Here is a 27,975-nt window from a genome sequence, read left to right as displayed (position 1 = left end):
TCAATTGAGCAGAATAAAGCAGCTAAATAAACCAGAGGTTTAATCTCCTAGATTTCTCTTTTTATATGCTCTTGGCATTGCCTATCCCTCACACTGCACGCCACTCCCCCCCCCCCCCCCCCCCCAAACACACACACACAATTGCTTACCTCCAGGCTTTTGGGGAGTGGCAAGAGAAGAATAGCATCCTCACTACCTGTGTAAGGGCATTGTTCACACATCAATGGCACACACTGAAAGAGCAAATGCCCAAATTTGGTGACTACTGCAGACCGCCATTCGCACGTTTTGCTTGCACTTATACAGTACCATTTACCTGGAAGCTTTTGTGATGTTTTGATTAAAATTTAATGTATATTCAGCTAATTGGTTTAGAAAATTACTAAAGTGCTTGCAAAATCTTGAAATTAGTGGTCTGTTAAAATTAGAACTTTCCTATAGGAGCATTTTGAATTGTGCAAAAGGAGAGTATACAGGAGCAGCCCTTGTTACATAGATCTTCCCTTAAATAATTTCTGTAGGGTATTGAGATTTTCACCAGTTTTATTTTAGAATTCTGAAGCTCATGTTATTTAGGTTTGGATTATTGTCAATTATCAATTAGCGGAGAGAGGTGTGGGACTGCTCTCTCTCTCTGAAAGCATTTTTTCCATGCCACTGGAATTGTACAGCAGGCCTCCTATTAACAGGGCATGTGGCAGTCTTGTTACTTGGAAAAGGGAAAAGTTGATGAGAAAGCCCTTTCTGTCAGAACTCTTGGACTTCTTTATAAAATTAATTAGTCCACTTAATGGCCTTAGAAGATAAAGTGCGAAAAGGAGGACCTATGTAAAACTTTCAACAATAAATATTTTTAAAAATTAAAAAAAGAAAACAAAGTGTGGAGTATTCAACATCACTGAATCTTTCTTTCAGGGCACTGTGTCTTCTTTTGCCTCAGAGTCTTGGTTCTGAAGTTTCATTATTATTGTGCAGAACTGCAGTTAGAGAAAGGAGACAAGACTCAGCCTACATTGCTCCCCAGACCTACTTACCCTGGGATTCTTTTCATTGTATGTCCCTGATACAAGCTGGTTTTCTTATCAGCAAGATGCACAAGCTCTGAGGCAGTCTGCCAGCATTTAAATTCTACTCACTGTATCACCTTGGGCAAGTTAGCTATCTATCTGTTCCTGAGGTTCCTTATCTGTAAAACAGGCAAAATGGTAGGTCCCATCCAACTCAAGAGTGTTAAATATTCATGCAAAAGGAGAATGCCGCTTGGTATTAGCCAACTGCAAAGTCTACGGGCACAGTCCCCAAGACTGTCATCATTTCTGACATCAATCGCAAGTTCAGGGAGTTCTCAAAACCAACCCCAGGTTTGATAATGCCATAACATTGGAAGGAGTCACAGACCTCACTGAAAGCTATTACACGTGTGGGTAAGTACAGGGAAAGGATACATATTAGAACATGCTAAAGGAAGAGAGACATGGGGGCAGAGTCTAGGAGGGTTCCAGAGGAAAGCTTCCATTGTCCTCAGGACGAGTCATCCTTCTGGTAGGGATGTGTGATAATACACATGGAGTACTGCCAACCTGGGATGTGCATCAGAGTTTTGGAGTCCAGAGTTTTTACTGGGGCTTCATTACATAGGCATGATGGATTGAGTGATTGCCCAGCGGGTTGAACAAAGTATCCAGTGCATTCCCCCAACCCCCACATTCCACCTCTGTCCAGAATTGAATAACATGAATAACAAAGACACTCTTATCACTTGGGAAATTCCAAGGGTTTCAAGATTACTTTTCTGGAGCTGGGGACAAAGCCAGACCTTTCCTGGGTCAGGCCAAATTCTTTACTACACAGCCTGGCACAGGGTAAGTGCTCTCCTGATGTGTATGACTATCATTATCAATTGTCCTCTTGCTCTGATAAGAGGATTAAAGAAAAACATTTCCCCCACTTCTAACTTTTTATGAAAATACGCAAGCATACAGAAAAGTATAAGGAACCCTTGTATACCTACCACAAGATCTAACAATTAACATTTTGCCATATTTGTTTTATCTATGCAGATGGGTGTATGTGCACATATGTTGCATATATCATATAAATTATGTATATAATTATTTGAAAGTTCCAGCTATCACAACCCTTCATTCCTAAAAAAAACAAAACTTCAGCACACATTTCCTAAAAATAACCATAATTACATTTTAGAAAAACTAACAATAGTTCTCTAATATGCAATACCCAACTATATTCTAATTAAAGGGAAAGTATAGGTTGATTGAGGGATCCAGTTAGCTGCCAGACTCCTCCTCCCTAGACATCATGCTCATCCTGCCTCTTCCCTGGGGAAAAAATCTAGGGAGGCTCCATGTTTCTTGCTGAATTAAATCCAACAACTGGTGACTCCCACTCAAGGCTTCTATGAGCACGTGGATCTCCCATTCCTAGCCTACAATATCACACTCCCACATGCATTTACATAACATTCTCCAGTGCTCACTGTGCTAGGCATGGTCCTGAGTGTTGGATGTTCACAGTCCATTCCCATGCTTCCCACCATCAACTTTCTACTCCAGCCATGGTGTCCCTGTCTTTCTGCACAAACTGTGCACACTGATGGCTGGGCAGAGTCATCATGCCACCTTTAGAGACCCCCTGATTCACTGGCCTTCAAATTGTGTTCTGTTGGTCCAGCCAATGAGCCTTAGGAACGGCCTCAAAGGGTGAGGTCATGGCCAAGAAAGTGTGTCATCCACACCCTGAAGGCCCCACCAAGAAAGAATGACTGGTATCCTACTGCTTTAAAAACAATGGTTTCAACAAGCCATTAATAAAATCCAACCCAATCATTTTACAAAAGAAATGGAAGCAGGAGACAGTGAATATCTAAAACATGGTTCTGCGAGATGAACCTACTCCAGGAATGTTTCACTCCACATACTTCCTCCGGCCTTTAGGAAGGCCTTTACCTTGTCTGAAGGATCCTTCAGCTCCTTTCTGACTCATTCACACCTCCTTCATAAACGGGAGCATCTGTGCTTTCACCACTATTAAATCTTTCCCCAACTGCTCAAGATGGTTCTCTTCTCTGGTCTAGAGTCTTTTGTCTGATCTTAACACATTTAACACTTAATTTTATACCCTGGAGTCTTTTGTTCCTTTTTTATATATTTTAGTTTTGCCTCCCTCAGAGATCAGTAATACTTTGAAAGTTGGGAGAACAACGTGGACTTACAATTAGTTGATCTAAACATTCCATAAACATTCATTGAGTAACTACTATGTACCACGCGCACCAGGTAAGTACTTTGAAGACTATAAGGAAGAAAAACTCCCTGCCTAAAGAGACTCAAATTCTACTTGAGGAAATAAAAAAGAAACATTGTTTTACAGCATTGGACAGAATGAAATAAGTACAAAATTTAGGTCAAGAAAAGTGCTGTGTGAATGCAAGAGGAAAAGCAACTCATTGTGTCAGAGAAGATCAGTAAAATTCTCATTTGCTTCTCTCCACCATGGGGAACAATGTAGACACTCAAGGATTTTACTGTGTCTCAGTTTTGATGAATCAGTATTAAACTTTCTATTTAAAAAATCTGGAAGTGCATATGGCCAAAGGCCTGTCTTATCTCATAAGAACAAAGCCAAAAATGACATCTCTTCTTGGGGTTGTTAATACTACTCTAGCAAAGTGCTCAGAACACAGTAGCTGCTTAACAGTCGCTAGTTAAATGCAGCTTGTGGGACTTAGTATGTGCTGAATAAACCAGTTTTAAGAGTACCAGTCATTACCCATTTCTCAAATTGAATTCCATCAAAAAGAGTGAATGCATATTTTTAAATCACCTTATCCTGATTTAGAGCCTACTATTGGAAGATCTTAAAAATTCCCCAGGGGGGGAAAAACAATTCTTTGGAATTCAAAGGAGACTCGCCTCTAAGAAGGAATGGATATCAGATATTCACAAAGTTCTATCCCAGTTCTGTGATTCCCAACTCTGAGACCCCCTTCCTTCCATCCTCTACTCCCCTCAAATTCTGTTTTACCTGCCAGGTCATTCAAATTCCACAGGTCATTTTGTGACAGACTGGACTCTTCTAGTCAAAAAGACAGCTGTGTAAGAGCCACAAGAAATACTCAGGGCCAATTATTTCCTGGAAGTACAACTAAACTTTCTTTATACCACGTCCAAATTGTCATTTGTTGGTACTCTATAACAACCAAGTGAATAATACTTAAAAAGCCATTCAATAACTTAAGTTATTTAGTTTCTTGTGGGTTTGTGGCTAACATCTTTCTAAAATGGACTCCATTAGAGGTACAAGAAGGATGTACTGTGGAAGAGGTTAGGCTTCAGTAATGGTTCTTATTGAGAAGTTGAGACAGCCTCTCACGCCTGCTAGGATTGGCAACCTAAGGAATAGCACTGTACCTCTAATCACGAGTGGAGTCCTTGCCTGGCCTCTATGGCCCAGTGGTTGAGCATCGATCTATGAACCAGGAGGTCATGGTTTGATTCCTGGTCAGGGCACATGCCCAGGTTGTATTCTCAATCCCCAGTGTCGGGTGTGCAGGGGGCAGCCGATCAATGATGCTCTCTTATCATTGATGTTTCTATCTCTCTCTCCCTCTCCCTTCCTCCCTGAAATCAATACAAATATATTTTAAAAAAAGTGAAGTCCTCTAAAAATTGAGGATAAGGAAAAACCTTTGTTCCATGACCTGTTTCAAACTCCTTAACTATGTAAATGTACATTCAAAATTTTATGGGACAGTTCACTAGAGTTGGACCAAGGGTCTTGACTTTTGGTTCAGATGATCTTTTCACAGAATTTAAAAATAGGAATTTCAGGGCATTTGCCTCTCAAAGCCCTCTCTTACTCCACTACGATTACAATCTGTGGGGCAGTCTCCAGGAAGGATTTGAGGACATCACCTATGATTGTACAAGCAGTTCATTGCTTAACTACAGGGGTGCCATTTAACTCAAAGTCATTATAGATGCAAAGGGCTATTACAATTTTCCAGCAAATGAACACACACACGTTTGGAGAAGGGGATCCTTTTCCTAGCCTGTATAAATCCACCAAAGGGGTAGCAATGTGGCAGTAATGGTTACCTCCCACCTTCTATGTGTTTGCAGTAAGTACATCCATCAAGTTTTCAAGTTCTGGGTTATTGGTAGCTGTCTGCTCTATAGTCCCTTGCTTTGTCAGTGTGGCAATAAGACCCATAAATTTTAATAGACACACATCCATGGCCTGCAGAACCCATGTTTGAAATAAAAGTAATGGCATCAATGGACACTGTGAATAATAATGATTTAAAACAGTGACTTCCCAGTCAAAAAACAGGGGGGAAAAAATCACAATTCACAGAAGAAATTCAAATGACCATTAAACATATGAAAAACTCATTTTACTTGTAGTAAAATAAATTTAAATTTAAAATAGTAAGGCATTATTTTTCATTTATGAGACTAAAATAAGGTAAGAAGAGATGGCATTTGCACGCTGTTGACAGAGTGGATGGGCACAATGCTTTTGGCGATAGTCAAATGTACCTTCCCGTTGACCTTCCACTTCAGACATTCCACTTGTAGGAAATTATTGGAGTAGAAATATATAAGTATGCAAAGCTTTGTGCACAAGAATGTTTATTGCAGTATCAATGGCAGCATTGCAATATTTGAAATCTGTCTCCAATTACAATTTATTGGTTGAATAATTCTAAATAGGATGTATATTTCCTTCCTTTAAAAATCATGTGTACATGTTTATGTATGCACGTATCTTCATACACACATATGCATAGTCACAGAGAAAATGGTGTGCAGTGATTACCTCTGGAACTCAGGAATGGGGGAAAGGAAAACTTTGACTTTTCCCTTTATTTATTATTGTAATGTCTGATATTTTAAAAAACTACCTGTAGCACCTTTATAATTTTTAAAAAAGTAAATCTATGGAGTTTATATTCCACTTCTGAACTGGAAGCTAGCCAGCAATACACCAAAAAATATTGAAAATATTTTTATGAAATGCTCACAGGATACAAGCTATATTTTCTTGGGGGTAAAAGTGGTTTTCAGCACATATAACACTCATGAATTAAGATACATTGCCTAATCAGAAGCAAAGGGAACTTTGAATGAGATTATTCTGTGTACTAAGGTTGTTATCTGCAGTAGATTAATGATAGATTAGGGACAATGACACAAAATATAAGCATGATGGAGGGATCTGGTTTTGTTGATAACCACAACAGAAAAGCATCTGAGGCTCTGAGGAACAACAGCCTTTTGGCAAGATTCCCTGAGCAGCACAGACACTATTCACATCTTAAAAATTCAGGAGGTCTTCATCTGAGAGGAATCCCCAGAATTCAGCTTCCCTGAGTGCTCATGCAGTTACTAAACTTCTCGGGAAATGTAAGCCAACAAAGAAATTTACATTCGTAAAATAGCTCCTCTGTTCCCAACACAGCCATGTCCTTCCAGATACAGAAGGCCTTTGCTATGGTCTGAATGTTTGTGTCCCTCCAAAGTTCATGCTGAAATCTTACCACTCAAAGATGATGGTAGTAGAAGTGGGGTTTTGGGAGGTGCCTAAGTCACGAGGGTGGAACTCTCGTGAGTGGGATTAGTGCCTTTATAGAGGAGGTCCCAGAGGCTCCCTGGCCCCTTCTGCCACCTGAGGATACAATGAGAAGTCTGCGATCTGGAAGAGGACCCGCACCCTACTGAATGGCACCCTGATCTCGGACTCACAGCCTCCACACTGTGAGAGAGAAGTTTCTGTTGTTTATAAGCTACCCAGTCTGTCATATTTTGTCACAGCAGCTTGAACAGACTAAAATAGACACTACGTATAAAATTCAAGAGACCAGGTTCAAGTTCTGTTTTTCTTCTTCCCATGGGCCTGAAGTAAGTCACATACTCTCCATGTCCCTATTTCTTAGCCTAGAAAGGAGCTCTAATAATACCTATGCCAACTCCTTTCTCAGGCTGCTCCAAGGCTGAAATGTGGTCACGCTGGGTAAGTGTTTTCAAAGCTGCAAAGTCCTCAAAGAATGTGACTCAGTATTATTTTGAAAGTGGGGACTTTTCAAGGATGAGCCTGAGTTATGGTTTTTCACAAGTTCTGGTTTAGCAGAACACTATCTGCTTACAAGGACTTCAAACAAAGTGGTGTTTTATTGTTTTATATATGGTAATCATTGCAGGCCACTTCGGGTATGAAGTGTTTTAGATGTGATTCCACACTGGCACTCACAGATGACTTTATTAAAATAGTGGCATTTTTAAATGCCAGAAAATTAAGAAACAATTCTACTTGACTTATTAGAGATACCCTCAGGGCACAGACTGTAGAAACTCTTTACATCTTCTGCAAAAATGAAACACTGCCTAAATTTAGTGAAAACACTAAGAAGCAGGTATTTTGCAGGCAAGAACACCTTTTTATTTTAAACCACAAATAGTCAGCAGGTGGCCACAACTATCCATGTTTCATTAAAATCACAGAAACCTAGGTACAAAAGCACCACTGATTATTGCTCTAGAAAAACTGCATGAAAAATTCAAATATGCACAGTAAAAACACCACAGTATGCACAGGACTACATTTTTAAAGCGAATGCATGGAATGCTGAATCAATTTTACACACAGCTTCCAATATTAAATTTATTTGACTTGAGGATGATGGAAATCTCCAAAAAGATGTATTATAAGAAGGTAAAATGTCCATCCTTATATATTTTTGTATGCCAACTAGTTGAGTTCTAAAAAATTAGCATTTACAAAAACTTGGTAAAAATAGCTTTTAAAAGTTGTCCCAAGAGGTACATAAAATCAACCCCAAGTTTTCATGACAATTCATTCTCCCTCGTTATCTACAGATTCAGTTTTCTGTACCTGTGGGGGAAAAAAGGGGAAAAAATATAGTTACTATTAAAACGACTATAAGCCAAATAAAAGTCCACCCTGCCAACACACACACTTTAGAACATCTGTTTTTTAGCAGCTCTACCCCCAAAACCTATTTCAACTCTGGGTGTGAAACAGACAAGGCAGGAATATATTACGCAAACACTTTGCTGCATTTATTGCTTTCTGCTTTTCAAACGACTGCAGAAGCTTTCCCTGCAAGCTCCCACTGCTCCGAAGAAACAGCACCACACCACTATCTGATTCTAGTCACTGCAAACATGCAGAATTTTCTACTGTACCCTTAACTCTCACTGTTTCAATCTGCCCCTTTACTGACAGTGTGCTGGGTGGGGTACCTCTGGAGGCTGAGACACTAACAGTTGAGCGAGAGATGTGGATCTGCAATAACATTACAGGCAATGAAAAGAGACATTAAGAACATGCTACCAGCAGCTGAAGGATCCAGCAATTTCTCAAGACACTGATTCAATCAGTGGGAGGTATTTATGCAAAGTACCTCTTCAACTTTAGTTTCACCATTTTCAGATGGTGCAGTACCTTCCTTTCCAGCTTCCTGCTTCTCCTCCTTCTTCCCTTTAGCACCTTTGTTAATCTTTGTTCCAGGTTCTTTCTAACAGAGGATCAAAGCACAGACAGAGTATGTTAGACACGGTGTGCTGTTAGCTAAAATAAGTCAGTCCCCGTCCAAACACAAGGTAAAGCACAACCATGGCCAACTCGGTGGCTTTTGGGGAAAAAGGAGAACCCAGTTTTTCTGGGCATCAACTGAGTTCTGCGGAGTCTCTGAACATGTTAACAGGCTGCTTAGAGTCCATTGGACCTTCCCTTCTGCGAAAACACGATGATCCCCCTCGTGTACTTGTTTGGTGGACCTCCTCTCCTGATGAGGTGGGAGGTGGTTCTGGCACGGAGAGAACAGCAGCAGCTGGTGAAGGATGAGGCAAAGCCAGGGAAGAACCCAGCACATGAAACACCTCACGTGGGGACACGGGCTTGAGTGACTACAGAGCTGAGAGAGAACTTGAAAATGAAGACCCAGATCCTAGTTTCAAGACCAAGCTACAGAAGTGAGTGCTGCTTTGGCATCACCTGTTCACCCCACAGCACACAGTTTCAAACAATTCACAAGACGGGACAATGCTCTGAAGGGCAGAGTAGAGAAAAGCCACGTTGGGTCAGTTTCTGTGCTTTAGTTTCCTCATCGGCAACACGGGCTATTTGTACCTACATCAGTAGGACTGCTGTGAGGGTTACATGAGGAAAGCAATCAGAACAGGGTCTGGCATTGGACAGGGCCACATAAATGTTTGCTGGTATTAGTCATTATGTGATTATTAGGAGTTATCAGACTGGCCGACGAAGACCAGTGATGTGAAGTCAGAAGCCCTTTCCCGAGGTCCTCCGCTCTCGGCAATAGGACTGCCCACGGCCAGGACCACCCTTCTGAGCACCGTGTGAACAGCATGCTCCCGAGGAAGTACCAAGCCCCCATGGACACGAGGCTTCCCAGAGAGTTGTTCGCTGACTTTCTTCGCTTTACTGACCAGCTGGTAAAAGCATTAAACTGTGCTTTACGCCTGTTGAGAAAGCCTGTAGCAGGGTAACAGGTTTTTAGTCAGTACATTTAGCCTGACGCATTACATGTGATCTTTCCTCAGATGACTTTTGGATATGAAATTATAATTTATTCATTGTTTAAAAAGCTGAAGTGGGAGTGGGAGCACCTCTTACCTTAGCAGATGCTTTTCTTGCTTTAGGTTCAGGTTTTGGTGGAGCGGGTTTCTGCAAAGATCAATTAAATTATGTGAATGCTGACAAAGGCAACCCTCAGTACAACACCCCCCCCCCCAAAAAAAAAAAAAAAAAACACAAACAAAAACACACAACTAAACCAGAAAGACACAGAAAGGCTACAAAAGACAACAGTGCATTTTGACTATGATTTTGTTCATTTAAAAAATATTTCGTTCTATTTTCAGCATCAGCTAACAGCATAAAACTCTCTGCAATTTCATAACTACTTTCATCTGGGCCCTCAAGTGAACGGCAGGTGAGATTTAAAAGCCGACTCATTATTCCCGAGTCCAGAATAGCTCTTCTCCGGGAACAGGTTAAGCTTCTATCTCTGATGCCTGGTACTTCCTTTTATCACAGCACAGCAGCAGGAGGAATGACTCAGGCTCTCGGCCAAATGACTCAATGAATTCGGTCACACTAGCCTTCCCAACAGTCTAGAAGTCACAGCATAATCACAGGCAAAGCCCATCCGGTAATGAAGACTGCTACCTGGGAAGTATTTCAAAATCCTTTCCAAACCCTTTCACCTCTGATGTAGATTTCAAGTCCTGGAGCCAAGCACCCTCTTACTTGCATCGTCTCCAATGCCAGCTCGAGGTGAACAGAATCTCCTGCCCACCCAGATGCCGGCTCATTTTGCCCCTAGAGTTTCCTGTTAAGGACATGATTGTAATGAGGAAATGTCTATTGCTAGCCCCCGAAGTTTAAGATTTTTCACAGATCGCATTAACCAGAGAGCCCACGAGGCAACTATGTTTCTGTTGCCTCGTATGGTTCTCCTTCCCATTCCCGTGAGCAGTGCCGGCGTGCCCTGTGGCCTCGGTCCCCTCCACACAGGGCCCTGAGAGCCGGCGGCACATGAGGACGCCGGGGGAAATAACCAGTGTAGACCTCTAGTTTTCTATAGCTATTTTAGGGTAAATATTTCTCTCATTCAGCTAGAAAAAATACATGTACATCTCTCCTGGCACTAGGGGGGATGGTTTTTTAATAGAAAACACTGGCAGGGTCTCCCGCTGTGGAGAAAAATACACGTTCCTCCCCAAGGCCTCTGGGTGTTTCGGGTTCATACTGAATCCGACCCTTTTCATCAAGGGCATAAAGTAAAATTGTAGACAGTTCAATTCCTGAAGGCTGGCTGTTAGACATGACCTTTCAAATGAAAAAAGAAAACTGAGCTTGAAAAGTCAGGAATGTTTTTATTCATCTTCTTACCACTCTAAATCTGTGTCTGTCCCCCAAATACAGCAGCTTGCATGGCCCCCAAACTGTCAGGATTTTAAGTTTTATTTTTAGCTTTGATATATTGTATTAATATACAATTGTTTTCTCAATTCATAGCGAAGAATTTCCCTTTCTAGTATTTCTGTAAGACAGCCTCCCCCCACCCCCACCCCCCACTCAGCATTCACGTGTTTTGATGGGACAGGAAATGACGAGGTTTCAGTCTGTAACCCCACTGCCTCTGAGGAGGCTCTGCGCAGCACCAGCAGTGATGATCTCAGTGGCAGGTGCTTATATTGCCGGTTCCTGGTGCTCAGGAAAAGCCTTGTTTTAAGTTTTGGGTATTATGTGACTTACAAGGTCTATCCCCTTAATGGGCTAGAGATCCATGGAATACAATGGCTTTCAGTAAAATCTATAGTTAAGCTAAAGAGAGTTTAAACTAATGTCTGAGCCTCGCTGGAAGCTACTCTGAGACAGAGCACACCATCTTTGAGGGGTTTCGGGAGAATCTGGAATAACTGTACACACACAACCGCACCTCCCAGCTCTCCCTCTGATACCACTTCCTTAGGCTGGGACTCGTGTGAAACACTGGCTCACTCAACTCAAACCCAGTTACACTTCTGGATCTGTGACCGGTCCTAATATCCACTTCCGCTTTGATTTCCTAACCTGTGCCAGGCACGAGTGTTGGCGGAGGATGAATGCCATGTTTCCTCAAAGGCCAAAGGAGCTTGCAGCTCCTGTACGATCTAGTATGGGGATATCAGCTGTCAGCTGAGGTCAAAGCCTTTCCCCTACATCTCAGTGGGCAGTGTGGGCTGCTGGTATTTTAACCAGAGAGCCAGGCTGACCTGTTGTCACAGAATGAAGACCGGACACCAATCAGCAGCAACAGGGAGGAGCACAAGAGCCAGCGAGGAGCCCAGTGTGGTGAGAAGAGCTGCAGCACGCTCATCACCGAGGCCTGGCACACCTGCCATCCCTGCTTTACTGATCGAACCCTCACCTCTTCCCTGGGCCTGGCCCACAAAGACAGACTCCAAGTGGCAAAGTGGAATCATTACTTTTTCAAGGATTCTATAGTTCTGGAATGAGGCTAAAGTGTATGGAGTCAGATAACTTTCAGAACATTTTGACTAAAGTATGAGTTGCAGACAGAGAATCAGAATTCTTGTCCACTTTAGCACATCATAGGCTACGACTTTGCTTAATGTACTTCTTTTGTTTCAGAAATCTAGCAATGTCAAACAACTTCCTGAGCTTTATATTCTTGGTAATGGGTCTGGGCACTGTTTTTCACGGACACATCTGATCAAGGGAATTGCTTGGCAACAATGGTTGAATTTGCTATATGCTGTGACCCACGTAATTTCCAAAAAGCACATAAAAAACTCAAGGGAAGCTTCCTTCTGCTGCTCTGCTCTGGACACGGGGAACATGAACTCAGAGGAACTAATACCAGGGGTTCTAGAGTACTCACCGCTGACAATCTGGCAGACCGTCTTGTGGGCTACAAAGGGAATGGAAAAAGACATATTTTTGATGATTATGATGCCATTGTAATAACCTGGTTATTATTTAACAGGAAAGGAGGCAAGGGAAGACTGGATAGACGCATGCCCAGTAAGGTCTGAGTGATGTGGGAAGGCACTTGACTGTCAGTCACACCTGGAATCTAGTCAGTGGCCAGATGGGCGTGGCCACTGTCAGTGCTTGGGGGGCGGGGGGAACTGAATATTCCAACCAAAGGAAGTTCACTCTCTTTCTCTCTGGTGCACAGGGTTCCGGGCTCTCCCGTGGCAGCTGGTGCGCTACCCTGTGTCCATGTGGCTCATGGCCATCTGGGACTACACAACGGACTGAACCTGGACTTTAATTAGCTTGGATGCTGAACCACACCCAGTAGCAACATGGAACGAAAGCTCTGGACACCGGCCTTACTTTTGGCTTTGCTGAACTCCCAGCTGCACCTTTTCCAGGACTGGCTTAAGGGCAGGGACTTTGGAACCCAAGAAAAGTAACTTCATGCAAATAAGGCCTTTTCCACACCCCATCCTTCCCTGGGGGCTTCTGAAAAATGCATATTTCAGCAGTACCCCAAGAACCTCATTCCCACTCATGAGTAGGAAATCTGGCCCAGTAAATCCTCCTGCAACAATTATATACAACCAAGTTGATTTTTAAAAATTCTTTCTTGATATCTTATATTTGTTGAAAGAATGTAATGTATGGCTCCCATCACGCTCTCCAGGTGAGTACAGTCACCCTGGGCACCCTAATGCTCAAGAGGAAGTTTCTGAAGGGGTGTGGGCAAAGAAATGGCCTCTACCGACTAGGGCGTGGCGACTAAGGAAAGAAAAGGAAGATGTGTTTAGGCTCCGAACCATAATCTCTACTTTTCATAATCTCTACTTTTGTGATAAAATTGACAGCGGGAACATTGAGGTGCTATTTAAGAACTAGCTTCCAGTGTGACTCTTGTTCCTTACAAATGGAACTAAAGCTTATAAGTTAATACAAGAGACTTATATAATTGTGTAGAAACCAAAATAATAGGAGGACCCGGCCTTGTTACTACGTTAGAAAAGAGAATGACAACAAATCTTAGGCAGTTAATGAGAAATGTTTCCTTTAACCTGAAACAAAATAAACACATTTATGTCTCTACTAAATGTATATGTTTAAAGATTTAAATAGTCTCACTAATCTTTTCCTTTATTTTGGAAGTTTACTGAATTTAGAGAGAAACTGTGCTGAGAATGATGTGTTTCAGGAAATCTTTTCTTCTTCAGTGATGGTGCAAGTTAGCAAATAAGATGGCAAAGAAAACTTAAAATAACAGAACACTTCCAGGCATTTTAGAAATAAGCACACAGAATTGATATTCCACTTACCACCAGCAAAAGATGGCTCCCCAAGGGATTTCACATTCTAAAAGTACGACCGCCTTTCTTTACACGTCCTAGAAGTAAACACTCCACGCTTTTTGTCTGTTTTATTCCCTGCTCTAGCTCTAGTAGAATAATATGCCACTTAACATATTGTAAGTGCACAATAACATTTGCTCAAAAAATGAACTCAAGCTTTTTCCTAATTCTTGCTGCCTTGTGCAGACTTTGCCTCCTTCCAATAGCTTAAATGTTTCAAATAATTCTTTAAGGAAGTTAGCAAAAATGATCAGTAGCAGCCCCTGCCATGAGTGCAAAGAATCATGAAATCCTTGAAGTTGTGCTGAGGTCAGTCTAGGTCAGCTGGTCAGGCCAAACTGGAAGAAATATTTCTTGCCATCTCTACATCTAAGAAATTTCTTGCTGAAAATAGCCACAGGAAGCTAAACTCATCTTTCTTTAAACTACAGAAAAAATGAAGGGCCAGAGCCTTCATGAATAGTTTTAACCCTGGGGTCTCAAGGAAAGATCAGAGCTGGACTTCAGGCGGCCAGCAGAATGAGCCGGGACTAGGGGGCTGTGCCGGTTAAGTGGTGGCTGTGATATGTTCACTGCATAGGGAAAGGGGATGTACCGCTGGGCATCCTAACAGCACAGGGGCCTGCCTGTGTCAGATGCTCCCCGGGGAACACCACCATGTCTGTTAGGGGTATCATGACAATGCACCACGTGTCACTGGAACCAGAACCCAAATCCTGTGATGCCTTTCCCAGAGTGGGGAGTTGCATAAATTGGTATTACGGAAGGAAAGGCAACATTATCAGTTAAACCGGGCAGCACGTGGTGAGTTGTTCTTCAACGCAGAGTCGGAGCATGGAGGAGCAAGGAGCACCTGGCAACTACCAAACAGAGCTCAGCTTTGATGCTTCTGTGTGGCCTCAAGAACTACTCACACCAGGCGTCCTCAAACTACGGCCCGCGGGCCACATGCGGCCAACCGAGGACATTTATCCGGCCCGCCGGGTGTTTTTGCCATTTTGGTTTTTTACTTCAAAATAAGATATGTGCAGTGTGCATAGGAATTTGTTCATAGTTTTTTTTAAACTATAGTCCGGCCCTCCAACGGTCTGAGGGACAGTGAACTGGCCCCCTGTTGAAAAAGTTTGAGGACCCCTGACTCCCACTGTCTCACAGTAAGGCCCAGTCAGCATGACAGTGCTTAGAAAGACAGTCCAGGAGAGGAAACGTGGCAGCCTCTATGCTAAAGAGGGTGAACAGGCCTTGCGGTGCCCTCTCCACTGTGTGCCACGCTGGCCTCCCTGCACTGTTCGCCTCATCTGTCTCACACCTGTGCCCCTCCTGCACAGGACCTTCCTCTCTACCAGTAGCTCCAGTGCCTGCTGGGCCCTCCATAAATGTGGAGGTGGACACTAGAAATGTGCAGCAAGTGTGCACTTGGCAGGGGTGCTAAGGTCACCACCTCATCTTACTGCACGTCACAGACGACTGTTGTCATGAACAGCAAGGCAAGACCCTTGACCAGCACAAAGAGTATGACTCCCTGAAGGCTCCAGTGATGGCTAGCATTTTTAGCAATAAAGTCTCTTAAAATTAAGGTATGTACGTTGTTTTTTTAGGCATAATGCTCTTGCACACTTAACACATGACAGTATAGTGTAAATATAACTTTTAAAAAAATCCTCACCTGAGGATATATTTTGATTTTTAGAGAGAGAGAAACATTGATCGGTTGCCTCCTGTATAAGCCCTGACCGGGGATTGAACCAGCAACCTAGGTGTGTGCCCTGACCAAGAATCGAACACACTACCTTTTGGTGCATGGGACAACGCTCCAATCATGAGCCACCCGGCCAGGGTGCAAATATAACTTTTATATGCACTGGGAAACAAAAAAACTCATATGACTTGCTTTATTATATTTGCTTTATGGTCTAGAACCAAACCTGCAATGTCTCCGATGTATGCCTGCACTCAGTCAGGTCCTATTCAGTGTAGGGCCTGAAAGGGGCTAAATATGTTAAGCATTACTCATCACTGCCTCCCTAACCAACTCGCTGTCCTGATAATCACTGAAGTGAGGCCAAAGCACATGAAAAATCCCCCCGCATTTGCTATTGCTCCTTTCCTCCCAACGTGAACACCCAAACACACGAAGAGGCGGGGTGATGTCAGAGAGCCCTGTGGGATTTCCAGAGAGACATTCCAGTCAAAGCCCTGCTCTGCGGGGCTTGGGAGCTGCTCTGATGCAAAGGCTCCCTACCCATTTATAATCCAGGTCCAGTACCGGAGCTGGAAAATCAAAAGCCTAGGAAATTAATGCAGAAACAAAGTTTGTTTCTCTGGGCTGTCTAAAGTAACTAATCTCTAAAAAAGCACATCTTTTACTGTAAAATCATTTTATGACTTCCTGCCTACAATTTACCAGCTCTTCTTTCTATGCTATTAAAAAAAAAAAGAATTTTCTTAAATTTTCCTTTCTGGGAACCATCAGAAGAGATTTTCTCTTTCACTGAAAACAGTGGAGGCTGAGAGGAACCTTTCGCTCAATCAGCAGAACTGGGTACATGTGCTGAGTTTGACATGCTTGGTGTGCACCTTCCTGGAAAGTTCTATCAGCGTTCATAGGCTTAAAATCTGTAAATGACTGGACTATATTTATTAGACATAAAATAGACTAGACTGCTATTTCTTTCCTCTTTGAAACACTCGAATTTGAAGTATTCATTTGAGACTCAGGTTATTGGGCAGGACCACTATGGAAATAAATATAGTAAGAATTTCTCTCGATTTGTTGATTGTGAATCCTCAGGAAAAGTGGCCAAAAGAATGGTCCTCAAGGAAGGAAGGCAGGCTTTCAGAATGATAGGTCACCAAGAGAGTTACAGAACAAGATGAGGATTTGTCACTGTGGTATATAGGTGCTGGTCACAATGGAATTATTCAGTATTCATTTACTAACTAGCTTATCATTCCCTGGGTTGGAGACAATTCTGGTGAAGGCTACTCTGAAAGACATGGATTCTTTTACTTTTATGTCCTAGAGGCAAAAGCAACATGAAAGTCTAATCTTGTTATGACAAGGTTCACCGGGATAGAGATAGCTAGATTCAAGTAGAATCTTTGGACTTTGCTGAATACTGCTTGAAGCATATGGGTCATTCCTTTGGAATCTGTAAATATGTTTATTTTTTATGAGATTTCTTTATGCTCCTGAGCCTGACCAGGTACTTTAGAACAAAACTCAAAGTTCAAGCTGCTTTTAATTCCCCCAAACAAATGAGGAACTAAATAGAAATGACCTTTGCAAAACTGGGAGGTAGGGAAAGATGTAAATCAGCGCCTTAGCAGAGAAAAAGCACTGGATGCTCAGAGTTACGATTACTACAGAGGGGCATGAGGACAGGGGACTTTGAAGCGGGACATGCAGCTACCTTTCCTGGTTCTGCAATTCACGGGTTGCAACACGTGGGAAAATCATCTATGTCTCTGAGGACACAGTTTGCATTAGTGAAAATGAAGACAATAACATTGCCTATTATCAAACAACACTTTTCTGACATTCGCTATTCCCTTCCCTTGTTTTATATTTCTTTATAGCAAATATCCCATTGTTTTATTTTACTCTCTCCCCTGCTAAAATGGAAGCTCCAAGAAGGCAGAGATTTTTGCTTCTTTTGTTCACTGAGGACTCTTGCAGAGCCTAGAACAGAACTTGGTGCATATGGGTGCTCAATACAGTTCTTTCAAGGAATGAATCTGTTTTGCTCTCATTTCAGGGTTATTGTAAGGTTCAGAAAAAGTAATGTATGCAAAAGGGCTTTGTAAACGGCCACGTGTAATGACTGTAATATATTGTTTTGGTCATTTATTGCCTAAATACTAAATTGAACCACACCCTGCAAATATCACGGAAGGAATAGAAGCTTTTTAAATCCTTGGTAAAATGATACCTTCACTATAGTCAGGGCTGTGCACACTCAATGGCCTAACTAGAAAATCTAAACAATTCAGTGGGGGTAAAATCAATCAATAACTGTTTGACAGTTCTTACCCTAAACCCTAAATCACTAACTCACCCACTGACCTTTTCACTTTTCAAACAATTGTGTTGATGTCTTGAAGAAATATCATGAGTTTTAATTTGGTTTTAGTTTAAATGACAAGTAGAGTCTTGTCTAGTAAATATTTTTGTTAACAATACTATAATACATATAAAGATATTAAATAGAATATTAAAAATAATAATAAGTTAGAAATAACAATACAGGCATACCTCTCAGAACACTTCAATAAAGTAAATATCTCAGTAAAGCGAGTCGCACAAGTTTTTGATTTCCCAGTCCATATAATAGTTGTGTTTACAGTCTATTAAGTGTGCAATAACATTATGCCTATAAAAACAATGTACATATTTTAATAAAAATACTTTACTGCTAAAAGATGCGTATCATCATCTGAGCCTTCAACAGTTGCCATAAACCTTCAATTTATAAAATATGCAAGATCTGCAAAGCACAATAAAGTGAATCACAAAATGAGGTGTGCCTGTAATATAAATAATAAAAATTCCAGGGCCAAAGCAATATGTATGAGACAGCTGTATAAGCAAAATTCTTTTACATATATTCTAACCAGCGCTATTGCTTTTAGTGAAGAAGGATCGAAAAGACTGTTTTCACTATTCAAGATCTATTGTGTGCAGTGGTTTCTAGATTTTCTGACTGACAGATCAATTTCAATAGCAATCCCTAGGGAGAAACCCAAATGCATTTTATGCCCAAATCTAAAAACATTAACATTCGTTACACTTAGCCAACTGTCCTACAGATTATATTTTTCCATTTTCAAGAAAATTCAAACATTCATAATATTTTGGTTGGTTCTAACATTTGTATAGTGACTTGATTTTGGATCACAAACTTCACCTCTCAAACTGTTAGACTGAATGCTCGGTAGGTGGATGGTGGGGATGTGGTTATAGGCAGTTTTGTTTTGCTTTTAAATTATTTCTTTATAGATTCTGTTAAAGGTTTTCCACTTGGCTGAATGAATTTCCTTGTACAAATCCTCTGTAGAGATTTTACTACCACGATAAACTCTTCTGGATTATTATCCACAATATGAATCACACAATCAAAGAATCTTTAACTAGACATTGTTTTTTATCTACCTCACGACCCATTTTAGTTTATAAGTTCATTACTAAGAGCTGCAGTTTTGCAACACACTGCGAACTCTGTGCAAAAATGAATGTCACCATAGTTACCAAAAAGTCACTTGCTACTTTTTCATCCATCTCCTTTAGAAGTTCATGATATTACCACAGCAGGTCAAATGCAAGCATCTCTTCCAAGATGCTAGCTGTTTGGAGGTTTCTGTATATTAATACAGAGCTTCTTTGAATTATTGCCTAATTAACTATCCTAAGCCCTAAGACTTTTTCTGATTTTAAAACCCCAACTTTTTAGTATTGTGACATCTTGTGTATCCTTCCATAGCTTTTGGCTTTAGACATGACTCCTTAGGCAAATTTCAGAACCTAAAAAGTAATATATAATTCACTCACTGGAGCAGAGAATTTATTAAATCAACAGTCTTTGATTTCCTTGCTGTGAAAGGCAGACTTTGTTCTCCTTGATGAATTTACCTATTATCTCGATTTTTGCCCAGAAGGAATTCTCAGTATCTGCTTTAATAAGACAGCAGGACCCACAGGTAGAAACATAAACAACACAGTAAGTGGAAAATGACTCATCTGTGAACCGACTGAAATATACCTAGGCCAAGGGAGACTACACAGTGACACTCCCTGGCTTATGTAGTCTCAACAACCTTGTACAGGAATAGTATTCATTCAGATGCAGACAATCATAACAATATTAAAAATTCCAGTTACATAATTGAATACAGGATGTCAAAGATACACTTACCTCCTGTTTAGTTATTTTGGATCCATCCTTGCCCTCTGTATTCTCTGGAGACTAGAAAGAAAATATTTCAGTAAATTGTATTTAAATTGGGAAACACACATTAGAGGGAGATATTTTTTTTAAGGCTATTTAAATTATCTGCACCACATATACCAACAGATACCTTGTGGGGGAAAAAGTAAGTTTATAAGAGGATAAGTTGTTTACACACACACACACACACACACACACACACACACACACACGTGCGCGCGCGCACACACACACTGCATAATTGCTCTCATTTTTAAACAAGGAGTGGTGCAAGAATTGATATGAGTCCTTGTTCTCAATGTACATTCACCCTAAGCAATTTTCATTCTTGTGGTTAAAGAACAGGAACCCAGCAGTCAGTGGCAGGGGTGCCTGGGATCCGCCTGCATGTTCCAGTTGCTTTGGTTCTCTGAGATGAGGGCAGGATGTTTAGCTTTGATTTCTAGCCCATTTCTTGATATGACTTGACTTTATACTTATTATTTTTATAAAATATTACTATTTTTTGCCCTAGCCGGTTTGGCTCAGTGGATAGAACGTTGGCCTGTGGACTGAAAGGTCCCAGGTTCTATTCCAGTCAGGGCACATGCCTGGGTTTCAGTCTCGATCCCCAGTAGGGGGCATGCAGGAGGCAGCTGATTAATGATTCTTTCTCAATATTGATGTTTTTATCTCTCTCTCTCTCTCTCTCTCTCCTTTCTTCTCTGGAATCAATAAAAATAAATTTTTAAAAAAGTTACTATTTTTTTATTATCATCTCCAGCATCTCTACCGCACTCCCAGCTTCACAGGACAGCCAAGAGCACTGCCACCCGAGCTGATTTGCTCCCTGATGTTAATCCTCCCCTGTGCAGCACCCACCCACTCTTGTGACACTTTAAACCTGCCTCTTTTATAGGCTTGCATACAACGGGGAAAGTATATTTAGATTTACATGACATACGAACTACCCCAATATATTTTTATATGCCCCAATATATTTTTATTGGCTAAGACAATAAGTAAGATTAAAACAATTAGAAAATTAAACTACTTAATATATGAATAGAGTTCCCATTAGAAAAAAATACAAATAGCAAACCAATGTTTGGCACGACATTTGGCATAGCAAAATAAAGCAACTAATGCCTTATCTAAAATGAGGGGGGAAAAATAAGATCATAAAACCCACTGTTTGGTGGGGCAGGTGACACTGTAAATTAATGTAATATTTTCAAAGAATAACCTGGGAATATAAAAAAGACACATACAACTAATCATATAATAACCCAATAATTCCAATTTTAGAACCAGGACTCAAAGAAAGACTCTGAAAAAAAATATGGTTTTATTTGTATTTTTTTCTAATATGGAATAACTGGAAATGACTTACTAGAAATGTTTAAATAAATACACTATATAACTATGAGTGCAATGAGATTAAAATATTTAGACTATATGACTACATAGGAAGTGCACATAAAATAATGCTAAATTTAAACACAAAATACTATATAAAATATAGGTCAGAAGTGTATAAAGTCTTTGAAAAAGACAAAAGCTTTTTTTCAAGTCAAAGGACCTAATAAATCTTCTCTTCTTCCTAGGGTTTCCTGTTACCCAGTAGTTCAACCTCTCTCTAGAACTCCCTAGACCTATGGAGTTCTCTTCTGTTTCCCAAATCAATGAACTTTTTTCTCTCCTCCAAGGGACCCCTTCTATCATAAAGGGAAACTGAGCCTCCCTTTTCTGTTCTCCACGCTCTTGCACAGGATTGTCTGGTTCACAGATCTAGTGCTACATCAGTCAGCAGAGTTAGGGAGGGCAAGTCTTAAAAAGTCTGCCCACATGAAGACAATCCCCAAACGGGCCATTCAGCTGTGCTCACATCCTCGGCTCACTTCACAAACTTGACCCTTCTGGTCACAAACCAGACCCTCTGTTGTCAAGGAGTGCTGGATTGCCCTTCATACCTGTCAGGCCACTAGGTAGATTTAAATCTGGGGTACTCTCTACCTGTAACTGATAGGTATTTAAAGAAGCAGCACATAGCTATTGATGTTAAATGACATTAAAAAAAACAAAAAATGGCCGAAACCGGTTTGGCTCAGTGGATAGAGCGTCAGCCTGCGGACTGAAAGATCCCAGGTTGATTCTGGTCAAGGGCATGTACCTTGGTTGCGGGCACATCCCCAGTGGGGGTTGTGCAGGAGGCAGCTGATCGATGTTTCTCTCTCATTGATGTTTCTAGCTCTCTATCTCTCTCCCTTCCTCTCTGTAAAAAATCAATAAAATATATATTAAAAAAACAACAAAAAAACAAAAAATGACTAAATGGCATTATTTTCAATATTTTTCTAAAGCAGATTAGTGACAGCAATGTGACTGAGAGATCACTCTCTAAACACTGACCTAATAATGTTTGAATTGGATGTAAGTTACTAAAAAAGAGAAACTTGAAAAGATGCCACATTAAAAAAACAGGTGTAATTGAAAATATTAATGCCTTCAGATGAATGAACATAAGAGTAGAGATGTGAAGAACTATAACTCTAGGCAAAGCTGGTTTCTCTGGCAATCTCTCCACAAGTGCTTTCTACTAACAAGCAGGTAACAAATTTGCAGTCAGGAACAACCCAACTGATTTTTACCCTGGGATTAGTGTGGTACTGTGCTACGAATGCAGGTCAGGACATCAGCTTAAAAGTTTCAGTAGAAATTCTAGATCAGTGCTGTCCTATAGAAATATATAATTCTGAATTTTCTAATAGCCACATTTAAAAAATAAAAAGTAGATGAAATGAATGTAATAATATTTTATTTAACTAAATATATCTAAAATCTTATCACTTCAATGTATAATCAATATACAAATTTTGAGATATTACACAAACTTTTCTGTACTAAATCTTCAAAATCTGACATGTATTTTATCCTCATAACACATCTTCATTCAAGTGCTAAGTTTTCACTAGGAACATCTATTATGTATTTAAAGTTCATAAAGTTTATAGTGGTTTTACATATCCAGGTTGTTTCAAACATATTACATTTCCCAATAACTGAATCTAATATCAGTTTTTTAATTTAAATAGATTAAAAATAAAGTTTTAAAAACTCAGCTCATTTTTTTAATGTAGTTAGTAGCCTCATAAAGCTACTGGCTACCATAATGGACAGCACAGTTCTAGACAATAACCACCACAAAAGATGAGGGTAGAATAGATCAGAAGTCAAAGGTCTTGGTTTTGTTCTCAAGGACAATAAAGACAGAACAATTTTAGGCTTTGTTAAAATAAAATTTAAAGACAGTCATTAACATTTTAAAGAAAAGAAATAGGATCTATAAACTTACAAGTCAGGAGAAGTGAAAATAAGCAAATTTTACAAATAAAAGGCAAGGAAGGAAAAAACAAAGCAAGGAAAAATACATGATAAATAGAAACCACAAAATAAGTCATTAGAAAAGATCCAAATACATTAAGAATCACAATATAACTAAGCAAACTATACTAATTCATTATAATGTCAAGTGACGGAAGAAAACAAGAATACATGTATATGATTCCACTTTCACAAATTTTAAAAGATGAACAAATCAGTATTACGGATTTGTATATGTCATATGTAATCTACACTAATAAAAGAGAAAGATGCAAACTGACCGTACCTTCATGACGCCCACCAGCTAATCAGGAGTGAGTATGCAAATTAACCCAACAAAGATGGTGGGTTAATTTGCATACACAGGCGCGAAGCGGCCGGGGGCAGGGCGGGACGCTTGCTGCGTTCCGCACTGCCCCAGCAGCTCTGGGCCTCTGGGCAGCGTGGGAAGGTGGAAAGGCAGCTCCGGGCCGGAGTGAAGGCAGTGCCCGCAGCCAGGGGAAGGAAGGCCCATTTTTGCACGAAATCTTCGTGCATTGGGCCTCTAGTATATATCATAAATGCATAAAATCATGGACTGAAAGGATACACACTAAATTCATAATGGTTGTCTCTAGGGAGGCTGACAAGAGAAGGGAACAAAGGGTGTTTCAAACTTGAACTTTATTGGTAATATTTTATTTATTACAAATATCTGAACCTAATATGCTAAAAAAAATAAGTCAAATTCATAAATTCTGAGCAGTGGGTAAGTGGGAATATTATATTATTTCCTGGATTTTTCTGTATTTAGTTTTTTTCAAACAATATTACCAATACTGTGGGGATAGGGCGAGAAGTAAAACCCAGTTTAACAGTGCCACGTCTATTCTCTACTACAAATTCCATGACTGGGTTTACTCATAGCATATTCTGTGTTTTTTCAATAGCTTATAAATCTGGTTCATACACTGCCTCTTCTTTTTCTGTTCAAGACACATAGTTCACAATCGCTTCATCTGTGCTGATCTGAAGGAACTGGAGAAGGGCAAGACTGGAAGCCTATAAACACTGATTCAAAACTTTCCCTCTCGTACTAGTGTGGGAGGAGAGTGGGGCAGAGAGAGCATGGATTCCTTCAGCAGCTGGCCAATTGTACTATACCCTTTCTTTCTTTACACAAAGATGCCTGGGTCCTGCATCTGAGGGCACTGAAGTGTACTGAAGGGGACACAACTATATTTTCCTTAAGACTACAACAGGACCAGCAGTCCTTATCAGGAAAGCAAGAAGAGAACTTTGGAATTTTTATTCTATAGACCAGGGGTGGGGAATCTCTTTTTTCTGCCAAGGGCCATTTGGATATTTATAACATCATTTGTGGGCCATTCAAAATTATCAACTTAAAAATTAGCCTGCTATATTTGGTCAAACATTGAATTAACTCACCCCTAATGCTTTGGCAGGGCTAGCCCAAATGATTTTACGGGCCTTATATGGCCCTTGGGCCGGACATTCCCCTCCCCTGCTATAGATCATCCATATGGAATCAACAGGAAAAATTACCCAATTGCTGAGCTTCTCTTTCAATAAACAGCAGATACTACCTTACAGAAGACACTGTTGGGGTCATGAGCCAAATTTTCTCCCTCCAAACTCAGGAAGGGATCAGAGAAGATGAGAAAATCCTTTCAATAGTTACTTGGGAACACTTCCAGATGGAAATAGCCTGTGTGTTTGCAGAGGAAGATATACTGAGGGTGTGGCAGGAAGCTGGCAAGTGTGAGCCTAGTACCCCTGGTGCCATGTTTCTCAGTCTCACACAAGAAAGAGGAGAGTTCAGGACTCTCGGCAACGTGTGCTGGACCTGATATTAAAGTTCCCCAAAGTCTTTCCTGGTAAGTATAGGCTCTCAGAATTTTACTTCTACATTTTTAGTGACAGAGGCTATTGCTTTATAACTTAAGTGAATTAGTTGCATTATTATAACCATTTACCAGCAGCCATATAACAAATCCAGTCTCAACAACTGGGTTATCCATGCTGATGTGTAAAAGCTGGGAATAGATATAACCAATGATCACTTCTTTTAACCTGGGGGATGTATTACTTGGAGGTGATTTGTCTTTAATTTGTTGGCCAATATTTTAAAATTATTATTTGAAATTTCTTTTGAAGTTAATTTACAATTTTTGTTACAAATGCAGGGCTGGAGGAAAAAATGAACTGGTTAGCAAAGGACAACCATTCTAGGACAAAAAATCTAAATAACCCATCCAGAGAAGACTGAAACATGTCTGTTAAAATTAACACATAACTCAACTACTTGAATAAAGCAATGTTAATTTCCCTCTACATTGTCCATGAAATCTTATGAGGTTTTTCAAATAACAGTTCCCTTAAATTCAAATATTCCTATACACATGAAATAGACACTAAAAGTTTTATTCAAAGCCATCAGTACCCTTGTTTTACATTAGTATGGCTGTTTTTCATTCATCCTAAAAGTATATTTTGGGACCTTCCAATATTATACTGCTTTTTAAAAAAAAAATAAATTATTTATCGTTTAAAGTATTACATATGTCTCTTTTTTTTCCCCATTGACCTCTCCCCGGCCATCCACCCACCCGCTCCCGCCCCAGCACTTGCCCTCACCCCCTACTGTCTGTGTCCATGGGTTATGCTTATATGCATGCATATAAGTCCTTTGGTTGATCTCTTACCCCCTTCTCTCCCCACGATACTGCTTTTTAAAATAAATCTTTAAAAATCCAATACTGGAATTGAGAGATCATATGCAGAGGAGTAATAATCAAATTTAAAATTTTTGCTACTTCCTCCTTTGCTTATGTCAATTAATTTCATCAACTTCTACAAACCCAAATTGTACTTATTGAAGTCATATCAGCCTGTATCTTCCCAAAGTAATATTTTGTTGTTTAAGATAAAAGTAACTAGGTAATAATTTTGCTTTAAAAGACTTTGGATGAATTGAAATAAACAGCAGCTCTCTCTTTCCTGAGGGATACTTTTAGGAAAAATATCTCACATTTTAAAAGATAATTGAAAGTAAAGAAAAGCCATATTCAACTAGGTTCAGTGAAATTTTATTAGCATAAATATGCATAATTCAATAATGGGAGTATATTGTTAATATGAAATAAATAATTCAAAATATTTTACACAACTCTTTGAGATGCGTTGCCTCTTTAATGAGAGTTACCTTTTTCCATGTGTTGTGGTTTTGTATGGGGTGAGATTATGGAGGAAGCACCTGACTGGGGTCAGAAGCCTGCATTCTATACGGTCTCATATCTCATGTGTGGTTGGATCATTGAATTCTTTGAGTTGTCTAAACCTGATGGAAATCACTTGATGTTTGAGTGGCTGCTGAAAGGAATTTAAAAGCCTTGCAAGGATACAATTGCTAGGGAGGTTAATAGGATAACTATGAGGAGAATAATAGGCTAGGAGTGAAAAATTTCCCAAAGATTCCCGGGAGCCAAGATTTAAATACATCAACTGAGTTATAATCAGATTCAGGTTTTACACTTCTAAGTCAGTTTACGTTTTGGGGAATAATGGGTCATTGGGTTTCAATTTTTTCTGTTATTTACATCGCACAATATGATGTATTAGCAATCACATATACTCATGATTACTTAGGACAGAATGAACATGAGGATATTTCATTTCATAAGGTGGTGTTGCAGGTGAGCTTCCACCTAGATTAGGCCTGTAATCATGTGAGCAATCAGGTAATTTAAGAAGAGAAATTTCTATGGAAACAAAAGAAAAACAAAGGTTAATAGAGTAAATTATAAACTCAATTTCTGAGTTTGGAGAGCAGTCAATTGAGAAATATTTAGATTTCAGTACAAAGCATCTTTAGATGGTGGGATGAGAGTAGCAGTTTCAACCTGATGGAGTTTCCTGGTTTGCACTTTGCCTGTCTTTGGTGATGCCCTTGGGTGTGTGGTGAGTGGCCCAGGCAACAAGCATGAAGGTTGTCCATCCATGGTCTGTTGTGGTGATCCTCTGGCTTACAGGTAGATTAAAAAAAAAAAAAAAAACCTCCAAGATAATGAATACAACTAGAATCTGATAACAGGTGTACTATAGTTTTCTATTAAAACATTTTTTGCCCTAGCCAGTTTGGCTCAGTGGATAGAGTGTCGGCCTGTGGACTGAAGGGTCCCGGGTTCGATTCCAGTCAAGGGCACATGCCTGGGCTTTGGGTTCAATCCTTGGCATGCAGGAGGCAGCTGATCAATGAATCTCTCTCATCATTGATGTTTCTCTCTCTCTCTCCCTCTCCCTTCCTCTCTAAAATCAATAAAAAAATATTTTTTAAAAAGAAATAAACATTTATGAGAAGTATTATGGAATGGGTACAGACCTTACTGGGAGGATTCAGTGCACTAAAGAAAGCTACCCAACTGTTATTTATTGTGGCTGTCATATCATTATCTGTGAGATGAGGACAACCTCACAGGACTGTTGTGAGAGTAAAATGAAGTTATATGAAATTATACTTTAATACTTCCCACGTATATTTTTATAACTTCACATAATTTTATTAAAACTAAGGTGCCTAATGAATATAAAGCCCATAGATCAGGAATGGTACATCCAGGCATTCAATAAATGGTAGCTATTTAAATTTTAATAGTAACAAATGTATTTATATGTTGTTATTGATGTACATTTCTCTTCAAATATTAAATTTTAGAACCAATTTTGAAATTTAAAGTTGTTTTCTCTATTCTTTACTGGTGAAT

General features: G+C 40.0%; 1 protein-coding gene and 1 long non-coding RNA gene across 3 annotated transcripts in view; one reads left to right on the top strand and one right to left on the bottom strand.

Annotated features, from left to right (window-relative positions):
• The window catches only part of LOC307104965, a 544,872-nt gene that overhangs the window by 506,440 nt on the left and 10,457 nt on the right, over nt 1–27,975 (top strand). The gene's annotated exons all lie outside the window — the stretch shown is intronic.
• Nucleotides 158–27,975, bottom strand: part of HMGN3 (high mobility group nucleosomal binding domain 3) — a 38,597-nt gene continuing 10,779 nt past the window's right edge. The window contains exons 2-6 of one of the 2 annotated variants that reach the window (XM_079780282.1): nt 19,817–19,867; nt 12,458–12,487; nt 9,682–9,732; nt 8,447–8,560; nt 158–7,914 (exon numbers count right to left, since the gene is read on the bottom strand). In XM_079780282.1, the coding sequence (XP_079636408.1) occupies nt 7,876–7,914; nt 8,447–8,560; nt 9,682–9,732; nt 12,458–12,487; nt 19,817–19,867 (285 nt within the window). In that variant the 3' untranslated portion in view covers nt 158–7,875. The remainder of the gene's footprint in view (nt 7,915–8,446; nt 8,561–9,681; nt 9,733–12,457; nt 12,488–19,816; nt 19,868–27,975) is intronic. The other variant, XM_079780281.1, reaches the window with a different exon arrangement.

The sequence above is a fragment of the Cnephaeus nilssonii genome (assembly GCF_951640355.1).
Source record: "Cnephaeus nilssonii genome assembly, chromosome: 9".
Classification (NCBI taxonomy): Eukaryota; Metazoa; Chordata; class Mammalia; order Chiroptera; family Vespertilionidae; genus Cnephaeus; species Cnephaeus nilssonii.
This window is presented reverse-complemented; position numbering and strand designations above follow the sequence as displayed.